We start from the raw sequence: 22,702 nt of genomic DNA, 5'->3' as shown, positions 1-22,702 counted from the left end.
ATTAGCAAGATAGATAATGTGTGTGGTGAGAGAGCGCACGTGTTGTATATCATTCTCACCATCCATATACTCTATGCGGTTCAGTAACTAGCCTGGCATGTTAAAGATGGAACACAAACACAGTGTTGCTGATGCAGTTTTTTATATTTTGCTCGGTTCTACTCTACGTGACTAGACTACGATATACATGTATATATGCAGAAACATGCAGGACTCTTTGTACAACATAGATCTGGTCTGCAACATGGACCAATACGTTTCAAAACAGTCAGAACAGCTGGAGGCTTCACAGATGTTATGAAGAAATAGTTTGGAGCAGGGGTGGGAAACATTCTCTATGTGAACTACTTGATCAGATTGGGAGGTGATCAATTGAGAAAAAAAAAAGAAGAGACTATTAATAATTATTTGATGTGCATAAAACTTTTCTCCACACATCGTCTGAATTTATCTTACCTTCATTATTCATATTACATTTGTCATTCTTTGTTAGGTTTTATTATTACATTGACTCTATCCTATCGTTCTAATTAACTGCCTACTCTGGTTGTACATACGACCAGTGGTAGGTTTCACTGGCTGGCACTGAGTGATCATGCCATCCTTGGAAAATGGCCAAGTGATCACGTCCTCAAAAAGGTTTCCCACCACTGATCTGGAGCAACAGAAAAAAAAAACTGGTGACACAAATCAACTGCTCCTCACCGAGGTTTTATGTTAAACCGTTTTGAAATGGTACGTAGCCATTCTTGCGGCCAGGGTCGCTTTACAGTTGGACGGAGCAACCCTCCTACCTTGCTCCCTCCCTCCTCTTTCTCTCCATCGCTCCCTTCCTCCTTCCCTTTCCTCCCACCCCTCATCTCTTGTCTCCTTCCTAACCCCCCCCCCCCTCCCTCCCCTCCCCTCTTGCCCAGTGGATCCACAGGTTAACAGTTGTGAATGCATCACATTACAAAAACAATGCCCTTATTTACACAATTGCAAGTTACACTAGTCATCATTTATGTACATTAAACCGCCAAGACAGCTGCAGGGAAAATGTAAAGGAAAAGAAAAAAAGAACATTTTTAAGGAATATTTTCATGCAGTGGGCTGAATGGCCACTGGCTTTTGACGGGAGCTGTGATGTAAAGCTGAAATTGAGAATTGATGGCCTCTGCTTTCACTACAGATAACCTTAAACGATTTGTAAACATTTCATGTTTCAATAAAAGATCAAAATGTGATTTTCTTTTGAGCATTCTGTTTCCAGATGGAAGAGAAGTCAGATTTGCCCAGAAGACATCAGAGGAATCTGACAAATGATCAATTAAAAAGAACAGTGGATTGTTTATCTACAGGAATGCTTTTGATGTTTAGAATTGGAGGCACCTGTCTCGTGGTGGTGAAACATTTTCTACATTTGCCTGACAGCTGCCCTGAGAACAACTTTGTTGTTTGAATGACAAATGTTTATGGAATAGTTTTGGTTACTTCTAATGCCAAAAAGAATACTTTCTCCTACACATGACACATAGGAGAAAAACAGAAAAGAAAAGAAAAAGCCTAAAATTGTAAAAAAAAGAAAAAGTCAAGATATTCCTTTACATTCTGTGGAGAAAACAAAGTTTGGGGTGATCGGTGTTGATGGAATGGATTGGCCCCCCGATTGTCTTTATCAATATATACATACTTTCTACAGATAGGAATAAATACATCATACACTGCTGTCGCATAAAACCTCAATAAAAATAAAAATAAGAAGAACAGTCTATTGTATGGATGTGTTGATACATTTGAACATTTTAGCAAATGGGCTGCTTTGATGGGCAAATTCATTAAACACTCAAGATGAACTTGAGAAAACATATTTTCTGTTTGACTAATGTTGATTGCGGTTTTGTAATTATATGGCTGCTTTTGAACAGGTCCTAGGGTCAATATACTCAGTGCTTTAAGGTTTCATTCAACTAAATAAATACGAATAATGACCTAATTTCTAGACCAGAATTGAGATTTTTCCATATGTATCTTACACAGTACGTTTCAGATTACATGGTCAGCGCAACACTTTAAATGGTGGTCTACTTGCAGGAAAAAGGAGGTTTGAGTGAGTTTTTCAAGCGACAGCAGTCAGACAGACACTGTATTACAGTCACAAGCAGATCACGTAGTAAACATTTAGGACAGTGGTTCTCAACCTGTGGGTCGGGACCCCCATGGGGATCCCCACGTGATTTTGGGGGGGGGGTCCCCAGATGACAGTAAAGTGACAATTGAAGGACTTTTAAGACCTTTTTAAAACAAAAATAAATCAAAAGTAATGAACAAACTACTATAAAAACTGGTCAAACATTGGCCAAATTGTCAAATAATATAAGAGGGAAAATTTATGAAAAAAGCTACAAGCTCCCAACGCCTCGCAACACGAGGCGTTGAGAGCTTGTAGATCTGCTATTTTCACAATATTTATCTGTGGAACCGAGTCAAACAAAATGTAATACCTCGACTCCTACATTCCAAGTGCTTATCAGGATGATTATGTTGGGGGGTCGCGGCCTGAAAAGGTTGAGAACCAATGATTTAGGACGCTATGTGATGCCTAATTTATGCTTCATCGCACGATGGTGTCGCACTCTGAAAATAGCACATGTAAAAGCTCACAATGTGTCGCATCTACAGTGCGTTACAGAGCTTGTAGAGCGGCTATTGTCAGCGCACTATTGTCGTGAGAAGAAGTATGAATTAGGCTTAAGACTTCAGCACATCGGCACGTAGCGACACAATGCCAAACTGTGAAAAGTTGCATCGCCGTGTTGTTTTTTTAAATCGGCTGTGTAAAAAGTTTACATCATCCAAAAAAAAGTAAAAAAAAACAAACTAAAGCTTCAGTATCTTTCTTTTTTTTTGCATAAATAAATATGCTCTTTTTGATGCTCAGAATATATTATAGTAGTTTCAGTTGCACATTTTGTTTTGTTTTTCCACTTAAGAGAATTGAATTTATAAAAATAAACCAAGAAAAACAAAATAAAAAGACAATTAAAACAACTGAACGCACAAACAAGTTAAAAGTCTTTTCTTTTTTTTTGGTTGCATAAAATAAATATGCTCTTTTTTGTGGATGCTCAGAATATATTATATTACATATATATATGATTTTAGATTCAATAAAAAATACCTATATACCAGGCTTTCCCAACCTTGGTATGTGGTCTCCTGGTATGGAAACAGGGCCCCTAAAAATAACTGTGACAAAGTAAAACACACAGCAGCGTTGGCTGGTAACTGTATCTGTACCCGGATTACAAAAATAAAAACTGTACCCGGACTACAAAAATAAAAACTGTGATCGTTCCAGTGTACAGCATACAGTTGCTTTTTCAAACGTGTGTGTGTGTATTCTGGTTACTGGATTGAGGCAGGTAGAAGGCACTTAGGGACCAGGTGGTTTTTGAAATATTTCTTTTCCTTTGAAAATGCAGACCTTGTGGCAAAACTCATTCTTCGGAAAGGACGTGTCATTTCCAACACGTCTCAATGTCTTTTTCTTTCATGGGCATCGTATTTTTTTTTTTACTCTTCACACATTTTATGGATATGCTTTTTTTTTTCTTCTAAGATACACTGTAAAAACTGTAAACCAGGCCACTCAAACAAACCCCAATTAACTGACAAATTGACTCGTCATCAACCAGTATCTTTATCAATACACATAAAAATAAAACTGCTATAGTACAATGCCCCCTTTGACGCTGAAGTGTGGGGTCAGGTGGAGAAACAACAGCCGCAGTGCAGAATACAGGACATGTCCACAGGATATGGCACTCTACGGGAGGCCTGTAGGGTCCCTTGTCTTGTCTTTAAGGAGCGGGGGTTCCAGTACTAGTGTTTGGTGAGAGCAGGCGATCATCCTGGGGAGGTTGAGTTTCGTCTCTCATATTTTGGTCCAGTTGAAAGTGGTGGCGGTGTTTGTTGGTGGAGGTGATGAAGTTGGGGAGACCACATGTCCTCTGGGTTGAGGAGTCGGGAGGTTTTAGTGGGTCTTTAGGGGTCAAAGGAGAGAGGTGGTTGGTCATTGGAGGAGGAGGAGGGGGGACCGGGATGTCTGTCAGAGATACTCTGTCGCTCCTTCTGGTAGCGTCTCTCTAGGGAGACGGAGAGAAGAAGGACAAACTGTCAGTGGAACAGATACATGCGGAGACTATAGAAGGACGAGAGTGAGTGTGTGTGTGTGTGTGTGTGTGTGTGTGTGTGTGTGTGTGTGTGTGTGTGTGTGTGTGCATATGCATGCATACCTCTTGTGGTATTCAGGACCAGTGGTTTGGTTTTCATGGGCATCGCCCATGTAGCGGCTGCTCTGGATGTGGGAGTGGCCTGATGATTGGGAGCCCTCCCCCTCTGATGTCACAAAACTCTCCTCCAATGGCGAGCCTTCGTCGTAGAAGAGCAGGCTTCGGGAACGGACTATACAATACACACAAACACAGACGCTTTGTTATTAACCGTAAAACATGGGTCCATCGGTGACTGACTATCTCTTTCTAATTTATTGCATTTTGATTTGTTGTATTGTGACTCATTGCTTTATTTTGGTTATGCTCAGTTTTGGTCTGTTTAGTTTATTTAGGTGAGATTTTATTATAAGACACTAGTAGCTTAAAAAGAAATCTCACCAGCACAATTTGTGTCAATTGGTATTTTGCCATTTTCCTGTTTATTAATAGTGAGTGAGTGCTACAGTTTGTAATCCTAAAACCTGGAAGTGACTTTGCAAAGGGTTCTCCATGCCAGATTTCCAAAGCTTTTTAAGCATAGGGTTTTAGATTTCTGCTGAAAATAAGGACTGTAACTAACATGAGTTTCCCTTTTGTTAATAAATTACACCTGTTAATAATATTTCAACCATGACTTTTGAAGCTACAGTAGGTGTGATTCTTTTACTTAATTGTGTGAGTGGTTCATCTTAAAAAGTGCAATTGATTTGTGAAGATTATCTAGTTGAACAAAACATGTGAACTTCAGAAGCATCTGTTCATTGCAGAGTTTATTTTCTGAAACCTATCCAAAACTATTGGAAATCTGCAGTGGGAACCCACGGCGGAAGGCACAGCCAGATCGCCCTACAAAAAGATATCGTCCCTGTAAAGTAGCACTCTATTGAACAAATGAACACCCAACGATGACACAGGACTCCAGGATGACAACTGGGACCAGTGCAATGCAAAGAGGACATCATCCACTTTCATCCTTTCAGCAGATGGAAGGCATTGTAATGTCGCTGATTGATACTTTGTTGTGCGATAGTTTCGTTCATCTAAAGAAGATACAAGGACGCATTGTGTTGCATCGGCTATTTTTGATTTCAATTGATGACTGTACAACAACAACATCAGCAATCTTTTCAAGTTTGCCTGTCTGAACTGAAGTCTCTCAATATGCTTATGATACAGCGGTTTACTATAACTAATAACCACAACTGAGCAAAACAGATGTTGATCTGTTGCCTGCAGTGTTGATGGCATGAGTTGGGGAGTTCCTAGACCTACCCTGACTGGTGGTGTAGTGGTCCGCCGAGGGCAGAGGGGAAGAAGGAGAGGAGGGAGAGGAGAGAGGGGAAGACGAGGATGAAGAGGACTGAGAGAGGAAGGACAGGTGAGGAAGGCAGGAGGGGGAGAAGGATCCCAGCACCAGAACAAAACACAGCGCCACCATCTGCACAAAGACAGGCACAGCACACTGTCACCATACTGCTAATGCTGAGAAGAATTATAATTATACTAATGTCATTATTAGTAACAATAATAATGATAGTGACACTTTTGCATTATTGCAGTTTATGTCTCTGCCTTGCCCGTGTTTGATGACCATGGCCTTGCGTGCGTGCGTGCGTGCGTGCGTGCGTGCGTGCGTGCGTGCGTGCGTGCGTGCGTGCGTGCGTGCGTGCGTGCGTGCGTGTTTACCATAAGGCAGGTTCCGGTCTGGGTCGAGACCATCTTGCAGGACCGTGGAACGACCTTCCCTGAAACCAATAACTGAAGCTTCTGAAGCTGTTGTAAAAGAGACCTGTAGACACAAACAGAGAGAGAGAGATAGAGAGAGATGAAGTGTTTTTGTTCCTCTGCATTTCCAGATCAATTACAATTTACACTTTAGGCATTCGGCAGCCGCTCTCATCCAGGGCGATGGCTTTGGCACTTCTAGACGCTGCTCATTAGAAACCGATGTTAGCGTAAAGCTAGCACAGCGCTACGTCTTTGGTGTCACTGAGGAATGGCAACGATGCAGCGCTGGCTTTGAGGACCGAGCTGCAATATGGACCGGTTCAGTTCAGTTCAGTTCAGTTGCAGTTCAATAAGAGCAGACTAGGACAGGGAAATTACATAATGCAGAGTCCCGTGTGTGTGTGCGCGTGTGTGCGCGTGTGTGTGCATCCTGCCTCCTCCACACCCACCACTAAATGCAGTATACTCTGAATGTATATAGCCATCTTAAACCACAAAAACACACATGCAAGCACACAGACTCTCTCTCTCTCTCTCTCTCACTCTCACTGGTGTGTGGAAAGAATGCTCTCTCCTCTCTCATATGGGTTTTGTTCTTGATAATCACTAGGCTATGTGCCATTATGGGATTTACACATCTGGACCCAGTCCACTATTGTACACACTGAGGGAACTCTGCAGGGGTCTGGCAGGGTTCCCATGCCACTCCGTGCACACACGCACACGCACGCACGCACACACACAGACACACACACACACACACACACACACACGCACGCACGCACGCACGCACGCACGCACACGCACACGCACACACACAGTTCACAGAGTTCAAGAGAAACTTATATGGTATCAGTAGCATAGCGGACATTCACAAGGATAAATTAATTTTATATGGACAGCAGGATTAATAGACAGTAGAGTTGAGTAGATACATTTAACCACTTATGCTCTACATAGTACTGTATATACATAGCGAATATCTGTTATTTTCGGGGACTTTCAATTCTGGAAATGTTTGCCCAAAATAGGGACGACAGGATTAAAGCTGGTTAAGCAGAGAAGAGTACTTTAGGGTACAGAATCCTGGTCTGTATAGAATCAGAGTCTTATGGTGATATCAGCATAGAAGACGATCTGGAGAGCAGGGTTCCAGTAGTGCAGTCTCGTTGAGGATTAAAATAGTGTTCCGTTGAACACTGAGAAAGAATGGGTCTAATGGCATTAACAGTAAACGACACTAGAACTGAGCTGAGTATTACCACAGAATGTGGAGAGCATGACTCTAATGGTGGTTCTCAACGTCCGGTCCGGGGACCAACAGGAGGTCCAAATGTACCCCTACGGGTCTATAACTCTGAGTGTAAGAATGGAACCAAATGAATCTGTCCATTTGGTTCCATTTGAGATAAATCTGAGTTAAATTAACACTGAGGATTTTACAGTGTAGATTTGGGGTCCCAAAATGGTTCCATTTGTACATTTGCAGAGTTACAGACCCGTATGTGTCCATTTGGACCCCTGGTTGGCCCTGGTCAAGACGTTGAGAAACAGTGGTGTTAACAATAGAGGTGAATGGAGGTTTCCAGTAGAATCTGGGGAGCAGGGTTCTAATGGTATCCAGAGACAGCGAAATGTTAAAGACAGCCTATGGCCACAAGATGGAGACAGAGAGGTGGCAACAGCACAATGCAGTTTGAAGGACAGAAATGAGAATAGAAACATTTAAATGTTCTGCACTGATTCTGTTAATGAGTGGATCAGTCAGCTGGTTAACCTCTTGAACCCTTGTGTCACGATTCTGTGCATGCCATAATAGGTAAACATAATAATAATAAGGTGAACATTCTGTGAAAATACCAGATCTACAAGCTCACAAAGTGTTGCAACGTGATGCGTTGGGAGCTTGTAGATCTATTTCCGGCAATGAAATTTGGTGAAGGGGGAAAAACTACGAACCAAGTATAGAGCCCTGAGGGGACACCGGTCAAGGATGTATATACCCGTAGGTTTAAGGGGTTAAACTGTTCTAAAGGGATATTGGTAATGGTCTGGATACTGGTAACTACACTATACTATCACACACAGACGTGTAAGCGCGCACTCACACCTTCTGCACGTACTTTTACTCATTACTATTTATCATGACTCTTTTTTGTTGTTCTTGTATGCATACTTGACTCATAGAGCCGCAGACGAATTCCAATGTGCTTGTACACCTGTAGGCCTACCTGAGTCGATCATGTTACATTACATGACATTAAAATATGTGCATACACACATCTGTTCAGTAATAGACAATACTCCTGTCCTGTGTGGCGCAAAGATATTCATCTATATCACAGGTTAACCACCTAAACCCCATTATACTTTGGTGACCAGGTGTCCCCCAGGGCTTTATACTTGGCACCCTCCTTTTTTCCTCTAGTCTACACCAAATGTCTTTGGCGCGTTGTGACACGCTGTGAACTTTTACATCGTCTAATATAGCTGCACGGCGAGAGAGAGATAATCAGACTGGCCCTGCAGCCTCTTATATATACAAGGAAAACCAGGTGGGCCAGATCTCCACTGATGACACACTCCGCCCTCCAATCACTCTGTAACACAGACAACCTCGGGGGTTGTCACATTCACCCATTATGATAAGCCCACTGCCCAGAATAGGGGCGCTGGGGTTCATGTGGTTAAAGATCTGAAAATGGCTTCAATGTATTCGTCCCCACAGTCCCACAAGAGTGGGGGTGGATGTGTAGTAGATGGCAGTCAGTCCGTGAAGCAGAGATTAGGACTGGAATAGACAGTAGGCAATTAGCCAGTCATTCATTAACCTCATAGACCCTCATGTCTCTAAATTGAGCATGTCATTACAGGCAGAATTTTTAAAAAACATTTCCACCCACCCCCCAAAGAAAAGCATTATTCACAAAAATAGCAGATCTGTGTTTGAGTGTTAAAAGGATTGAGTGTGTGAATAACCTCCCCCCTCTCTCTCTCTCTCTCTCAGACTAACCACAGTAACAATACCCAGACACTGGGTTGACAGCTGTAATAACTTTATATGACACAATATTGACCCAGCCTAACCACACACACACACACACACACACACGTCACGAAAACGCACACGCGCACACGCACACGCACACACACACACACACACACACACACACACACACACACACATACACATACATATATGGCACGAAAACGCACACACACACACAGGCACACTCACACACACACAAAGACAGCTCTTTGATGTAAAACCCACAATGATTTACTGTTGAAGTTATTAAGCCTTAAAAATATACTGGCTACAGCAATGTTATGGCACCCAGACAAAATGTGTGTGCGTGCGTTCGCCGTTCGCTCAAATATCCCCAGAAGAATAGAGAAGTGGGCGGTCACGTGCGAGGGTCATTTTCTGGTGCTCATTAGGCAAATGGTTTGTTTTAAGTGAAGTCGTCAGGGTAGAATTAGGGTCAGAGTTAGCGTTGACAGTTTGAATTTCAGTCTGGTACTTTCTCTACACCAGATCACTGCCTTGGAGGAATAAAGAAGCCTGCAGCTAACATGTGGGTTTGAATTTGAAGTTGTAACTAAAGCCAAGTAATCCATTTAACTAGTCATTTCATGGTTAGAGGTTGGGGGGAATGAGACAATGGAATATCTTCATTGTTTTGGTGAAGTGGTCCCCGGAAAGGATGTAATGTCATTGTAAAAGGGTGGCCATAACAATCTGAATGATCAGTAATCAGATTAATAGATACTTTGGCAATTATGCAATATGCATTCTTGGGGAAATTGTACCTGTAATTCGAGATTATACAAAAACATAATCCTTTCGTGCAACAATGATAATAGATGCTAAAAGGCCTCGCAATAGAAATGTGATACCAACTTTACAAGTAACCCCAGAAGCAATCTGGGAACCCAAATCCAACTGAAAATGAAAAACAGCGACCTCTGCTGTTTGTTCTATGTCTGTTGGCTCTGGGCGGAAGAAAACGTAACACCAGTGCGCAAGGAAACCGGGGTTTAGGTCTGCCTTCAGCTTTCACTTCCGGTGGGTGCCACTATGTTTTCATTCCCACTAACAATATTTCTACACGGAACACTAACACCACTTCTCCCAGAGAACATGGATCGTTTTGGTTATAAGCCCACTTGTTTCTATGATGAAAGAGTAAGTTAAAATGTGAATATCTTTCCGTGGTTTTGTCTGCTCCGCGGACGCTATTGTTAAATTAGTTTGGGTTTGTTTCGAGGGGGAAAGATCGACGGACATGTGAATCCCGCCCACTACATTTGATTGGGTAAAGCGCGGCCTGCTTCCTGATCTGAATGCGCACACGTTATGACGAACCTCCCCGACAGATTCCAACGCAGTGCAGAATCTGTTCTTGAGAGATTACCCCAGAAGTCACTGAGACTCCTGTGTGTGTGTGTGTGTGTATGTGTGTGTGTGTGTGTGTGTGTGTGTGTGTGTGTGTGTGTGTGTGTGTGTGTGTGTGTGGGGGGGGGGTCACTCTGCACAAATGGAAAAGTGTGTGTGGTTCCACAGTGGTTGTAGTATGATGACATATAGATGACATCAGCACATGCATACGCACACACACACACACACACACACACACACACACACACACACACACCCCCCCACACACACAAATCCAGACACAAATTTCCATTGTAAACCCACGATATCCCCCTTCCAACTCCACTCATATGCAGGCTCGTGCACAGACACACAGACACACACACCCCCACACACACACACATACATACACCACCACATCCAGTAGTCTATACACAGAGTGTTACTCACAGCTGCAGTCATTTGCACCCCGTCTCACTCAACTGACGGACGGTAATTATTTGCCAGTGTTTCCTTTTCTAGCAGATGACTCCAAACGGGGGCCTACAGTCTAAACCCCCCCCCCCAAGCAGCACACTGAAGAGCCATGAACGCTGTGCATTTCACATCCCAGCACATTCTACATCACAGACAGGTCATAAATAAAGATGAGGGAAGTAAAGGAGGGGGCCGCTGCACATTCAGACTGAATGCTTTTGACAGGAGCCTCTCAGAAGCCCCAAAGCTGAGAGCGATACCCGGATCTTAACAGCCAGATTTATGCTTGGTTGCGCGTGGGGTGTTGCCCGACCAAAAATAGCAGATCTTATAGCTCTTGGATTTTGTCGATTTTTGGTGTGCGACACTCACTGAATTTAACTCGGGCTTAACAGCAGGGAGCCTATCAAACAGTCCTACAGCTCAAAGTCGATCGGTTTGCCTTGGCGAGCTACACCGAACACTAAGGACCATGTCGGAAAATTATGATGAAATGTTGATATTGCTTGCCCAAACCAAACCAAACCAGATCAAACCAAACCAAACGGATGCTTCTACCGCCCCCCCCTCCACCCCCCCCCCCCCCCACCTCTGCCGGCCTATAGCAGTGGTGGGTTCTACCGTCAGATGCTGTGTACGCCGTATACCTTGAGATTTTTTTTCGTCGCCACCGTACACCTTCAAAAACTGTTCAAAACAGCGTTTTTTACATTTAATTCATTATAGACGCGCGCATGCCGTGCGTGTGGGAGGCAGGGAATAAACATAGTATACCTTCATAAAAAAACTAGAACACAACACTGGCCTATAGGGTCAAAATCCAACCAGTGGCTTCCTCGCCTGTGCCTATGGGCTTTCCTGCTGTCTGTCTCAGTAAAAGGAAAAACAAATGGATTGCCCACTCGTCTTTCCTTCTCGCAGACCTCCCACTTTTTTAAGACGGAAACTACTGCTACCTCTGAGATGTGTGAGTGTCTGTCTGCCCATCCGGGCTGACTCACGGTTCCTGGTTTTTCGCTGCCTCATGGTTCCTCCGTGGGTGGTTTAATTTGCTGTTTCATAGACCAGCTACAATCACACCCCGTGGAGTGTGTGTGTGTGTATGTATGTATGTATCTGTGTGTGTGTGTGTGTGTGTGTGTGTGTGTGTGTGTGTGTGTGTGTGTGTGTGTGTGTGTTGTGTGTGTGTGTGTGTGTGTGTGTGTGTGTGTGTGTGTGGGACCCTCCCTGCCATGATGAAAGCTACTGTAAAACGTTCAGCTTTAATGAAAGACTCAAGCTGGTTCACATTCAGAAGCACACACACACACACACACACACACACACACACACACACACACACACACACACACACACACACACACACACACACACACACACACACACATGCGTGCACGCGCACATACACACACACACACACACACACACACACCCACAGTGGCTGCTATGGGGAGCCCCCACCTCAGGTTAATCACAGAGTAATTTGACGTTATTATAATGACAGGGAGTGAAAAATAAAATGAGTGTTTGGTTTCAGCGCGGGGGACCACATTATGCTGATAGATCGCAGCATGCTGACGGAGAGGTGTCGGATTCTACAGCACGCCCACTTCTTTACGTCTTCGGTGCCAAAACGAAGGCCCTCTTTGCAAAAATGATAAATGGGCTACAATTCGATGCGAACCCACGCCATCCTTGGGAAAAGTGCAAGCTTACCACACAAAGTAGAAGCTATTTTTTTCCATGTCATTTAATCTTTTCATAGTTCTTCCTTGAATCATTTTTATTTTTATTTTTTTGCTGTGATTATGCGTCCATGTGAGAGACAACCACAATCAACTACTTTTTTTTCCAGAAGTAAGATAGCAGATAGCAGTTCTTGCGTTTAACCACTTTATCCATGTATTTGTTTACTACTACTTCAAAAATAGCAGATATACGTACAACCTCACAGCGTGTCACTTTGTGCAGTGCTGCAAGCTTGTACATCTGCTATTTTAGAACAAAAATATATCTCTTCTGGGGATCCCTGGCATAAAACCTTTTCAGGCGGGTGTCCGCGGCCAAATACATATCAGTTTGAGAACCAATGTTCTAGATTGTGTATTTTCGCCGACATTTTTCCCCCAGAATAGGGACGCTAGGGTTCATGTGGTTGAAATACTTGGCCATAAAGTTTGACTTTGACTGACTGAAAAAATGTGTTTCAGTTTGACACAGTAAAACTGCAAAGCAACAGCAGCCAACATTTCAACATCACTGGAGGCGCTACAGAGTGTGACGCGTGCATACAACAAGATGCGCGACATGTGTGACATTTGATGATATTTCAGCGATTTATTCTGCATGCGAGATCTACCCGTTTACACACACACATACACCCCAAAAACTATACATACTATATACACTGTCATTTGTAGCAGTAGTGTGTTCTACTAATACACGCTATATAGTACATAGTATGCTCTGTGCGAAGATTTTACAAAATACGTGTAACGTCTGCTAACCATCCCAGCTAATGTTTCCGTACACGCAAGAGGAGGGGCTGGGGGGACGCAAGATTCACTTTGATATTCTGTTGAAACGTCAGTAGCCAACTTAAAGTATTGTAAGGACTCATTCAGTCATTCACACCTTCTATGTTCTATTCGCAATCAACTACGATAGTTAAGAAGCCATCAACACATGTGTGAACCACTCCACCCCCGTCTGTCCGTCTCAGAGAACGAGCGAACTAACACAACGATGTGCACTGCAGGCTGTGCTTTCACTTTGTTTTGGGATAAATGCATTCCATATGATGACAGTGCATCAGTATGCTAAACCTGGTCAGGTCTTGGCTACTGAATGCTCTCAGTTATGTGTTATTATAAGCCTATTGTCATAATAATAATAATAATAATAGGCCTAATTATTATTTGTTATAGTATGTTATTATATAGAGAATACATTTTGATTTATATTGTGGGTTAATAATTAATAGACCTACATGTTATTGTAACCTTCAGGTTATTTCCTTCAGCGAAAGCGTGCCTGCGCATATATGTGCGCGTGCATGTGTGAGTGCACTGGAATAATCACAGTGAACCCCCTGCAAAAAACTAGACTACACCACTGATTTGTGGTGAGCGCTAATGAAAGAGACTTAATTTGTCTTCCAAGAAATGTCATCAAGAGCACAATTATTCCACTAGTATTAAATACAACTCAGTGAAACGATGACAACAAGCATGGCTTGGAGCACTGGAGTCTTGTAGGTGCAAGATGAACCACTTAAACCCCATGTACTTAATTGACACAGAGTCCCCCAGGGGTCTATACTAGGCCCCCTCATTTTTTCTCTCTACAAACCGAATCCGAAAACTGAAAGCTCACATAAGGCGTCGCGTTGTGAGGCCTTGAGCTTGTAGATGGGATATTTTCACGGAATGTTCATCCCCAGAATAGAGTTTATGTGGTTAAGAACTCAATTCAAAATATAAGCATTAAAAGCCAAATATGTCATGAACCGCAAAATGTAGTAAAAAATAATACTTTAACTAGGAAAATCTATTTGGTCTGAGCGTTGTGTTATGGGTGAAATGCCCCTTAAAGGATCAGCCTCTCAGCTACGAGCAGAGTCAGGTCTCTGATCCTGTCTGGAGAAAGTGTTTTTCTGTCTATAAAGGCATCATGATTGTTTATTACGTGCATTTAATGAGAGCCACAGGCAGTCAGCTTGATGTCAACATCGTGATCACCCAGCATTATTTGTAGACCGTCATGTCGACTGTGTGTGTGTGTGTGTGTGTGTGTGTGTGTGTGTGTGTGTGTGTGTGTGTGTGTGTGTGTGTGTGCGTGTGCGTGTGCGAGTGTGTGCCTGTGTCTCACCTGTTGGCAGTCTCCAATGTTTCTACTTTCTTCCACAGGTCATTGTTTTCTGACGTGTAGCTCTCTACCCTGAAACACAAAACACACACCTTATGATTAACACGCCATGCTTTTCAGAACATTGTATGTTCCCACCCCCCACTGACCAGGTCCTGTCATGATGACGGTTGCATGTTTTTATGTAACCACATTTTGACAATGACGGTTGACATCGACGGAAACCCAATGTGATAAAAACACCCTCGGTATCCTTTAACCACTTAAAACGTATATACTTCGTTGACCAGAGTCTCAGGGGTCTATACTAGCCTGGGCCGCCTCCTTTTTTCCATCTACACCAAATCTCTTCACCGAAAATAGCCGCCGATCCAGGAGCTAGAGCTTTTAGATCTGTTATTTTCGACGAAAGTTCGGCTCCCCAGAATAGGGATGCTGGGTTCATGGTTAAAGTATTGTATCTTGATGTTGGTAGGTAACCATGTTTTGAAAGATGACGGTTCACACGGGTGTAAACCGTAAGTGATAAATATCACCCTCGGTACTCTTTAAAAAGACAATAAGAATCAATAGCTCATATAGACTTAAGAGCGATGTCCCCCACAGGAGGGACGGATACAGAGACGGGAGGACAGTGGAAACAGAGAGAAAGCAAAGGAGAACAAAAGACACAAGACACGGAAGCGAAGGAGCGAGATTTGGATCCAAAGGGTGGAAGGGACGGACAGAGGAGCGGGGGAAAAGGGGGAGGAAGTCTCCAAGTAATCCAACCGGTTTCTATTATCCACCAGGTCACCCTGCCACTCTGTGCCTCTGCCATCGACTCGTAATCCTCCTAATCTCTCCTCTAGTGTTTGTTCGTTCACGCTGATCTGTGCTTTTGTCGCGGCGTCCTCCCGCTGCGCTTCCCGGCTCGCGGATCGGCTAGCAGGCCTAATCCTGTGCTCATCTCTTGTCCTGATAAATCATAATGCAGGCAGAAAAACAACGCAGAGGTTGGAATAAAGAAAGGGAGATCGAGGGGGGGTTTATATCTTTTTCCATACATGCTTCTCTCTCCTCTCTCTGTACTTTTATTTTCTTGTTCAATTCAAAGTGTCAAAAGGCTTATCATCTAAAGCCAGAGTAATACTTTGATATGCGTGGGTGTCGCTCACTGAAAATAGCTGATCTACAAGCTCACAGCGCATCACAGCACGACACGTTGTGAGCTTGTAAATCTGCAATTCTTAAGGACACGCCACCTGTGGGGGCGACTAAGTACAACTCATGCTTTAGATCACCCAAGCAGACAGGCGTATCACTGTCTGTCTGTCTGTCTGTCTGTCTGTCTGTCTGTCTGTCTGTCTGTCTGTCTGTCTGTCTGTCTGTCTGTCTGTCTGTCTGTCTGTCTCTCTCTGTCTCTCTCTCTCTCTCTCTCTCTCTCTCTCTCTCTCTCTCTCTCTCTCTCTCTCTCTCTCTCTCTCTCTCAATTGGCCTGATCGACTCTCTCTGTATGATCTCTCTTAGTTAATTAAACTATTCGATTTAATAGATTATTAGAAAAATACATTTTAACAAAAGTTTTTTTAAACATTTTTTAAATGCCATAGAAATACCATAGATAGTGTCACATCACGACACATTATTGCCTATTTTGGGTATTTTTGCACAAACGTTTATGTTTATCAATGAAGTCGCCGATTTGTTGATATATAAATAATAAAATAAATGATCGGGGGGGAAACACGCTTCTCGACTATTCAATTGATCGAAAAATTAATAGACAGAACTATCGCTTAGAAAATAGTAAATCGTCTCTGTCAGGTGGAAACCTCATATGTCCAAAACGTCCAATTCATTTTCAGGATTCAAATTCAAAAACGAGAAAAAGTAGCAGATCACCAAGCTCAAAACGCGTCGCGGTTTCGAGCTTGCAGATCTGCTACTTTTGATGCTTTCGTGTGGCGCTGTAGTATGATCAAGTAGGGCATTAAAACATGGAGATAAGAGGTTTCTGCACGACAGCGACAAAATAGTTGCAGCCCTACTCTCTCTCTCTCTCTCTTTGTCTCTCTACCTCTACAGGGGTTTGGTTGGTTGGGTCTGATGGGAGCATGTGTTGTGCAGGTTGTTGGAGGGAAGCCACCACCATGCCGGAGGAATGAAGGACAGAGTGGAATAGGGATGAGAGAGCGAGAAAGAGAGAGAGAGAGAGAGAGAGAGAGAGAGAGAGAGAGAGAGAGAGAGAGAGAGAGAGAGAGAGAGAGAGAGAGAGAGAGAGAGAGAGAGAGAGAGAGAGAGAGAGAGAGAGGAATGAGGAGAGGAGGCTAAAGGAGACAAGAGGGAGAAAGTGGAGAGAAGGTGTGAGCGGACAGAGAGAGAGAGAGAGAGAGAGAGAGAGAGAGAGAGAGAGAGAGAGAGAGAGAGAGAGAGAGAGAGAGATGGAGTGGAGAGATGGAACAGAGCTGGAAGGAGGTCTGGAAACTTGGTGCAGAACAATTCACAAAAGTCACAGTGGGAAGTGGACCTGGTTCTGGGGTCAGCAGGTACACAAAAGTTGGAAGTGGACCTTGTTCTGGGGTCAGCAGGTACAAAGCAGAGCAGGAGGAAGGAAAACGCCCCGAGCCAAAAATACACAGCAAAAATCCTCAGTGGTCAATTTTTTTACACTGTCACAGCTAATTACAAGTCACAAAGCATTCTAAAATACTTTGTGATTTAACTCAGCGAGCCGAGTATGAAATGGGTCTATTTCTGAGTTGATTCCTTTGGGTTTAGGACTCAAAAGCACTTTCTGAACGTGAGTTTTAAGAAAAGAGCTATAGAAAAATATGATGGTGATGATGATTAATAAACTTGTTTGTAAAAAACATAGTTTCCAGAATAAGATCAGGAATATTACACAACATGCAACTAAACTGACGCTGATGTTCCCCTCGACTGGAGAAGTTGAGTCATTTAATTGTATTATTGCACTGGTATCTGGATGCAAGGGTCTGCATCCAGATAGTGGTGGGTTTCCGTGTACTTACAGTGTGCTCCTGCAGAAGAGCAGCTATAGCTACTAGACTTTTACACAGTTTAGACTTCATAAGGTAATGCCAATTTCAGTCACTCTGTTACTGCTACGCGAGTAAAATTGAGGGTGATTTTCACCCCCAGGATCAAATCCTAGTTTTAATAAAAGTCTTCCAGTGTTATTTTTCACCAATAGGATTGAAACCATGTTCTAATAAAAGGTTGTGTTCCAAGTTAATTCTTTTACCTATAGGAACAAATCCTGGTTTAATAAAAGTCTGTAGTCTCTTCCAGGGTTATTTTTCACCCAGGATCAAATCCTGCCAGAACATTTAAAAAAACATTCTCTATACCTTCCTTATGTTGTCTGCCTTTCCACTTTCTACAGCTCTCAATCTCAAGGAAGAAACAAGTTCCAAGATCTTTTTAGATCTAATTAAATGTGCCTGCCATGTAATGGCAAAACACTTGTTGTATTCCCGCCATACTTAATTTTTATTTATTTATCCTTGCAAAACTTCGGTCAACCGTAACTGCCGCACGGTTTACACTACCCCGGCAAACTATACGTCAAAACGTGCGGCTTGGCCGGGAATAGTGTGCTCAGAAGCTTTTTGCCGTTACGCGTTACCATTGTGATGTTTTTCGCAAAAAACTACGAAAATACGCCCTTTTTGGCCGCACGCGGTGCTCTAAATGCTACTCCTCCCACACGGTTGACACGTCCCCGGCAATGTATACATCAAAATGTGAGGAACGACCAGGCCAACCAGGCTATTACTTTTCTTGCCGTTTCGCGTTAACACGGCGACGTATTAGGCAAAACAACGTAACCACGCCCCCTTTTTGGCCCCCATCGAAACCCATGTTAAAAAAAAAGTGCCCGAAACGCTCCGAAACTTCTTCGACTACTCTCCCTAATTGGGGGGTCTGCGAACAAATACATCGGACTTCGTTTTTGTCTCAGACCTTCAGAAGTGGGTGAAACAAGCACTTGAAACCATTTGAGTAATTGTTTTGATTTAAAAAAAAAAAGATGCTCCTTTTTTTATTACCGTACATTTTTGGGTTTTATCTTTTTTTAGGTTTTCGGCCTCGGTAATATTTTTATAGATTTTTAAATTATTTTCTTTTTTATAGCCGCAAAACTTCGTCCGAGCACTCCTGCCGCACACTTTACACTACCCCGGCAAACTATACATCAAAACGTGCGGCTTGGCCGGGAATAGTGTGCTTGAAATCTTCGTGCCGTTACGCACTATCATTCCGACGTAATTCGCAAAAAACTTCGTAAAAACACCTTTTTTGGCCGCCCGGAGGGGACCAAAATGCTACTCCTCCCACACGGATGATACGGCCCCGCCAATGTATACATCAAAACGACACACACACACACACACACACACACACACACACACACACACAACACACACACACACACACACACACACACACACACACACACACACACACACACACACACACACACACACACACACAGTTGCTCTGTCCCCTTCCTGCCTCAGCCAACTGCAGGCACACTTACATTTTCTTAGGAAATATGTTTCTAGTATTTCATTGTAACGGTTCCCAATTCTGGCCAAAGTAAATGAGACAGAGAGTGTGAGTGTGAGTGTGAGTGTGAGTGTGTGCGACTGTGCGTGCGTGTGTGCGTGCGTGTCTGCGTGTGTGTAATTTAATGCGAAGGATGAAACAGGAAGTACTGTAGGGGTTAGGAGGTGAGGACAGACAGCCAGAAATTAGACTAATTTGTGTCTTACTTTTTCTCCAGACATTCCACATACTCCTTCTTCTTCCGTCGACTCTCCTGAGCTGAGATCTAGAGAAAGACAGAGACACATTGAAAACAACATCTTAACAGTCACCCTGATAAAGGCTATGGTGGCCACGAACAGCAGTAAACATGTGCCCTCATTTGATAAAATGATTACCTTGTATTATACATACTGTATAAACATATTTACATATTAGAACACGTAAAAATCATGTTATAATTTTGTTCTAGTCCCTGTTTCACACATGATTTAAAACGCATTGTCTGCATCTTTAACTAGAGCTCTTTAAAAGCACGATATTATCTTCAGTACTTAGCATTGTCTATTCACTGGTCGGCCACATATCATACATAGACACAGACCACTTTCTTGTTTCCTTATTTTTAGATGTGGTTTTCAAATGCTCTTAAAATCTTATATTAGCCTACCAAACTCAATGTTGAAGAAGTCATGGATGTCAAATCAACCTGTGCTTTAAAATGCTTTACCACGCATTGCAATGATAATGTAACTTTGACCCCCCAGAGGGCCAATAAAGTTTACTGTGTTGGACTACCTACAGAATATCAAGCAATGTTGGCTTTCATACCACACTGAAATGAATGGAATCCAATGGCTTCCTTCCAAAAAGCCACATTATGCTTCGGAAAATGGTCATCAGTAAAGTCTAGTATACAATGAGTCATCATAAGCCCCTTTTACACAGCCTTGCCGTACCGCATAAAAGGTGTATGGACACAGAATGGGGGCCATTGTTGTGCCGCCTTTAAGCTGGCAGTGGAGGTCGTTACTGAATCGAGCTGAATCAATGTCTGTGTAAAAAGCACAGCCGGCAGAGCGGGACAGGAGTGTGTGGTCTAAGGCAGGGATCTTCAACGTTTTTTCAGGCTAAGGACCCCTTAGCTGAGAGAGAGATGAAGCAGGGACCCCCCAACTACATTGTCTAAAATGGTGTTGCAACTTTTTCATGTTTGACAGCACTATCATAAGTGTTGTGTACAAAAATAGCAGATCTACAAGCTGACAACGCGTCGCAGCGCCACGCGTTGTCAGCTTGTAGATCAGGCTATTTTCGGTGAATGTTCCCCCCAGAATAGGGATGCTCGAGGTTCAAGTGGTTAGTGTAAAAAAAAAAAAGAGAGAGAGAGGAAATGTTCTATCTCACATAGATTTGGCGGACCCCCTGTAGTAACTCTGAGGACCTCCTAGGGGTCCCGGACCCCCTGTTGAAGACCCCTGGTCTAAGCTAACGTGCCTCAAACAGCTCCCTGCTTCTCTTCAGTTCATCCTCCAGCGTATTTCTGACGGCACAAACACATTGCTACTTCCCCTATATCTATCAGTCCGACTTTTCCCATCCCCTTTGTCTTTGTCGACTACGCACCTTGTTTTTGATCTTCCGTCGGACTCTCTTCAGGGCCTTCTCTTCGCTCTTGGTGAGAGGCAGTTTGTTGGGCACCGGGTATCCCTCTGCGACCAGGGTTCTCTTCTCCTCCTCCGTCAACAGCAGCGGTCCTGAACCCTGCAGCTTCTGCACGAGGACACATGATGGTTGGGTTTGGTTGTTGTTCAAATGTAAACATTTGCATTGGATTGAAATTCTCAGCCGTCACGATTGATTTCAGTCATTTGGATTCCGTAGAAGCCAGCATGTCTTCTATGAAAACATGTTGCTAGGCCAGCGGTCCGGGCCCCATAAAATCTTAATAGTCTTGGATATTTCATATAAAAAGCAGAGGTTAAAGCCTCAATCTGTGATTCCTTCACCCGGTTGGAAGTATGTGAAACAGTATTACAAAAGCATCATTTTATAAATTGCGTTAATCTTTTAGGAATATAGTGGGGGACTCCTTTCACACTGTTTCACAAATCACACACTAAGGCATGGTCATACAAACACTGTCAGTTGTGAGATTTTATTTTGCTTTATTCCATGCATAGAGGAGGCAGGGACGTGCTGGCCACTGGGAAATTCGGGAAAATTCCAGAACGGCCGCGCCATTTACGGGCCGCCAAACGGCCGGTGGGCCACCCAAAAGAAAACATTGTTAAAAAATATTTATAAAAAAACAAAATATATAATCCCAGAGCTGAATTTTGGTCCCAGCACGCCCCTGAGAGGAGGGGAGAAGAGAGGAGAGAACAGGAGAGGAGAGGAGAGGAGCTACCGTATATACTCACATGTGGCGCCGTGAGGAGCGGCGAGGAGGAGATAGCGGTGGAGGAAGAGGCCGAGGAGGCGCGGCCCCCCGCCCTCTGATGTTGCTGCTGCTGCTGCTGCTGGGGGGAGGAGGGGGGCAGGAGGAGGTGGGGCGAGGTGGGGGTGTGGAGGAGGTGGGGCGAGGAGGGGGGCAGCGAGCCGTCGCTGTCGCTGCCGTGGCTGCTGCTGGGCGGCGTGGGGGGCAGCTGGAGACCATCGTCTGAAAGTTTGTTTTTAGGGGGTGCAACGGTTAATTGACCTGATTGGTTTAATCGATTAGAAGAGAGAAAAAATCAATTTCAATGAACTAAACCAATGGTTCTCAAATGTTTACATTTCAAGGTCTCCCCTAAACTCTGACAGTGTACAAAAGCAAACAAATGGACCCTAACTGGTCCATCTGACAGTATACAAAAGCAACCAAATGGACCCTAACGGGTCCATTTGGTTGCTTTTGTATACTGTCAGAGGGGGTTCTAAATTGACTTGTATGGGTCAATTTGGAACCCCCTAAAAGAACCCTGAGGGTCCCTGGAATGCACTTTGAGAACCACTGAACTAAACAATTTTGGGCGGACAGAATCATAAAAATACAATAGCAAAAATAGCTGATCTACGAGCTCCACAACCCGTTGCGATGCGACGCGTTGTGACCTTGTAGACCGTCCTATTTTCGCTGTTTTTGTGTGACACCAGTGTATGACGAATTACAAAATAGGTCTTAAAAGTTAAAAGTGGTTAATCAGACTAATCAGTTTAGTAGATCTTTTGAATTTTTGCATCGATTATTATTTTTTCCGATGAATGCAAAAAGTAATCGATAGATAATGGCTAACAAAAGAATAGATAGTTGCAGCCCTGGTTTGTTTTTAGATTTAGCCATAGATCAATATGATTAAACGCAAGTGACAACATAGATAAATCACATGGCTTCTGACGCAGCTCAGGAACAGACGTAAAGGCGCTCTGCCCTGTTACAAGCCAGGAGAGACACAAT

The 22,702-nt window shown here is 43.4% G+C and overlaps 1 protein-coding gene across 2 annotated transcripts in view; it reads right to left on the bottom strand.

Moving 5' to 3' along the window:
- Window positions 1-123: 123 nt before the first annotated feature.
- The window catches only part of creb3l1 (cAMP responsive element binding protein 3-like 1), a 52,671-nt gene continuing 30,092 nt past the window's right edge, over window positions 124-22,702 (bottom strand). Inside the window, exons 6-13 of one of the 2 annotated variants that reach the window (XM_080423115.1) lie at window positions 21,687-21,925; window positions 20,890-21,036; window positions 19,491-19,549; window positions 14,713-14,781; window positions 5,943-6,045; window positions 5,529-5,694; window positions 4,278-4,446; window positions 124-4,127 (exon numbers count right to left, since the gene is read on the bottom strand). In XM_080423115.1, coding sequence (XP_080279241.1) covers window positions 4,091-4,127; window positions 4,278-4,446; window positions 5,529-5,694; window positions 5,943-6,045; window positions 14,713-14,781; window positions 19,491-19,549; window positions 20,890-21,036; window positions 21,687-21,925 — 989 coding nt within the window. In that variant the 3' untranslated portion in view covers window positions 124-4,090. The remainder of the gene's footprint in view (window positions 4,128-4,277; window positions 4,447-5,528; window positions 5,695-5,942; window positions 6,046-14,712; window positions 14,782-19,490; window positions 19,550-20,889; window positions 21,037-21,686; window positions 21,926-22,702) is intronic. The other variant, XR_013932772.1, reaches the window with a different exon arrangement.

This window comes from Gymnoscopelus braueri, assembly GCF_963280865.1.
Source record: "Gymnoscopelus braueri genome assembly, chromosome: 24".
Taxonomy (NCBI): Eukaryota; Metazoa; Chordata; class Actinopteri; order Myctophiformes; family Myctophidae; genus Gymnoscopelus; species Gymnoscopelus braueri.
The sequence above is the reverse complement of the archived record's forward strand: the minus strand, read 5'-3'. Positions and strand labels throughout refer to the sequence as shown.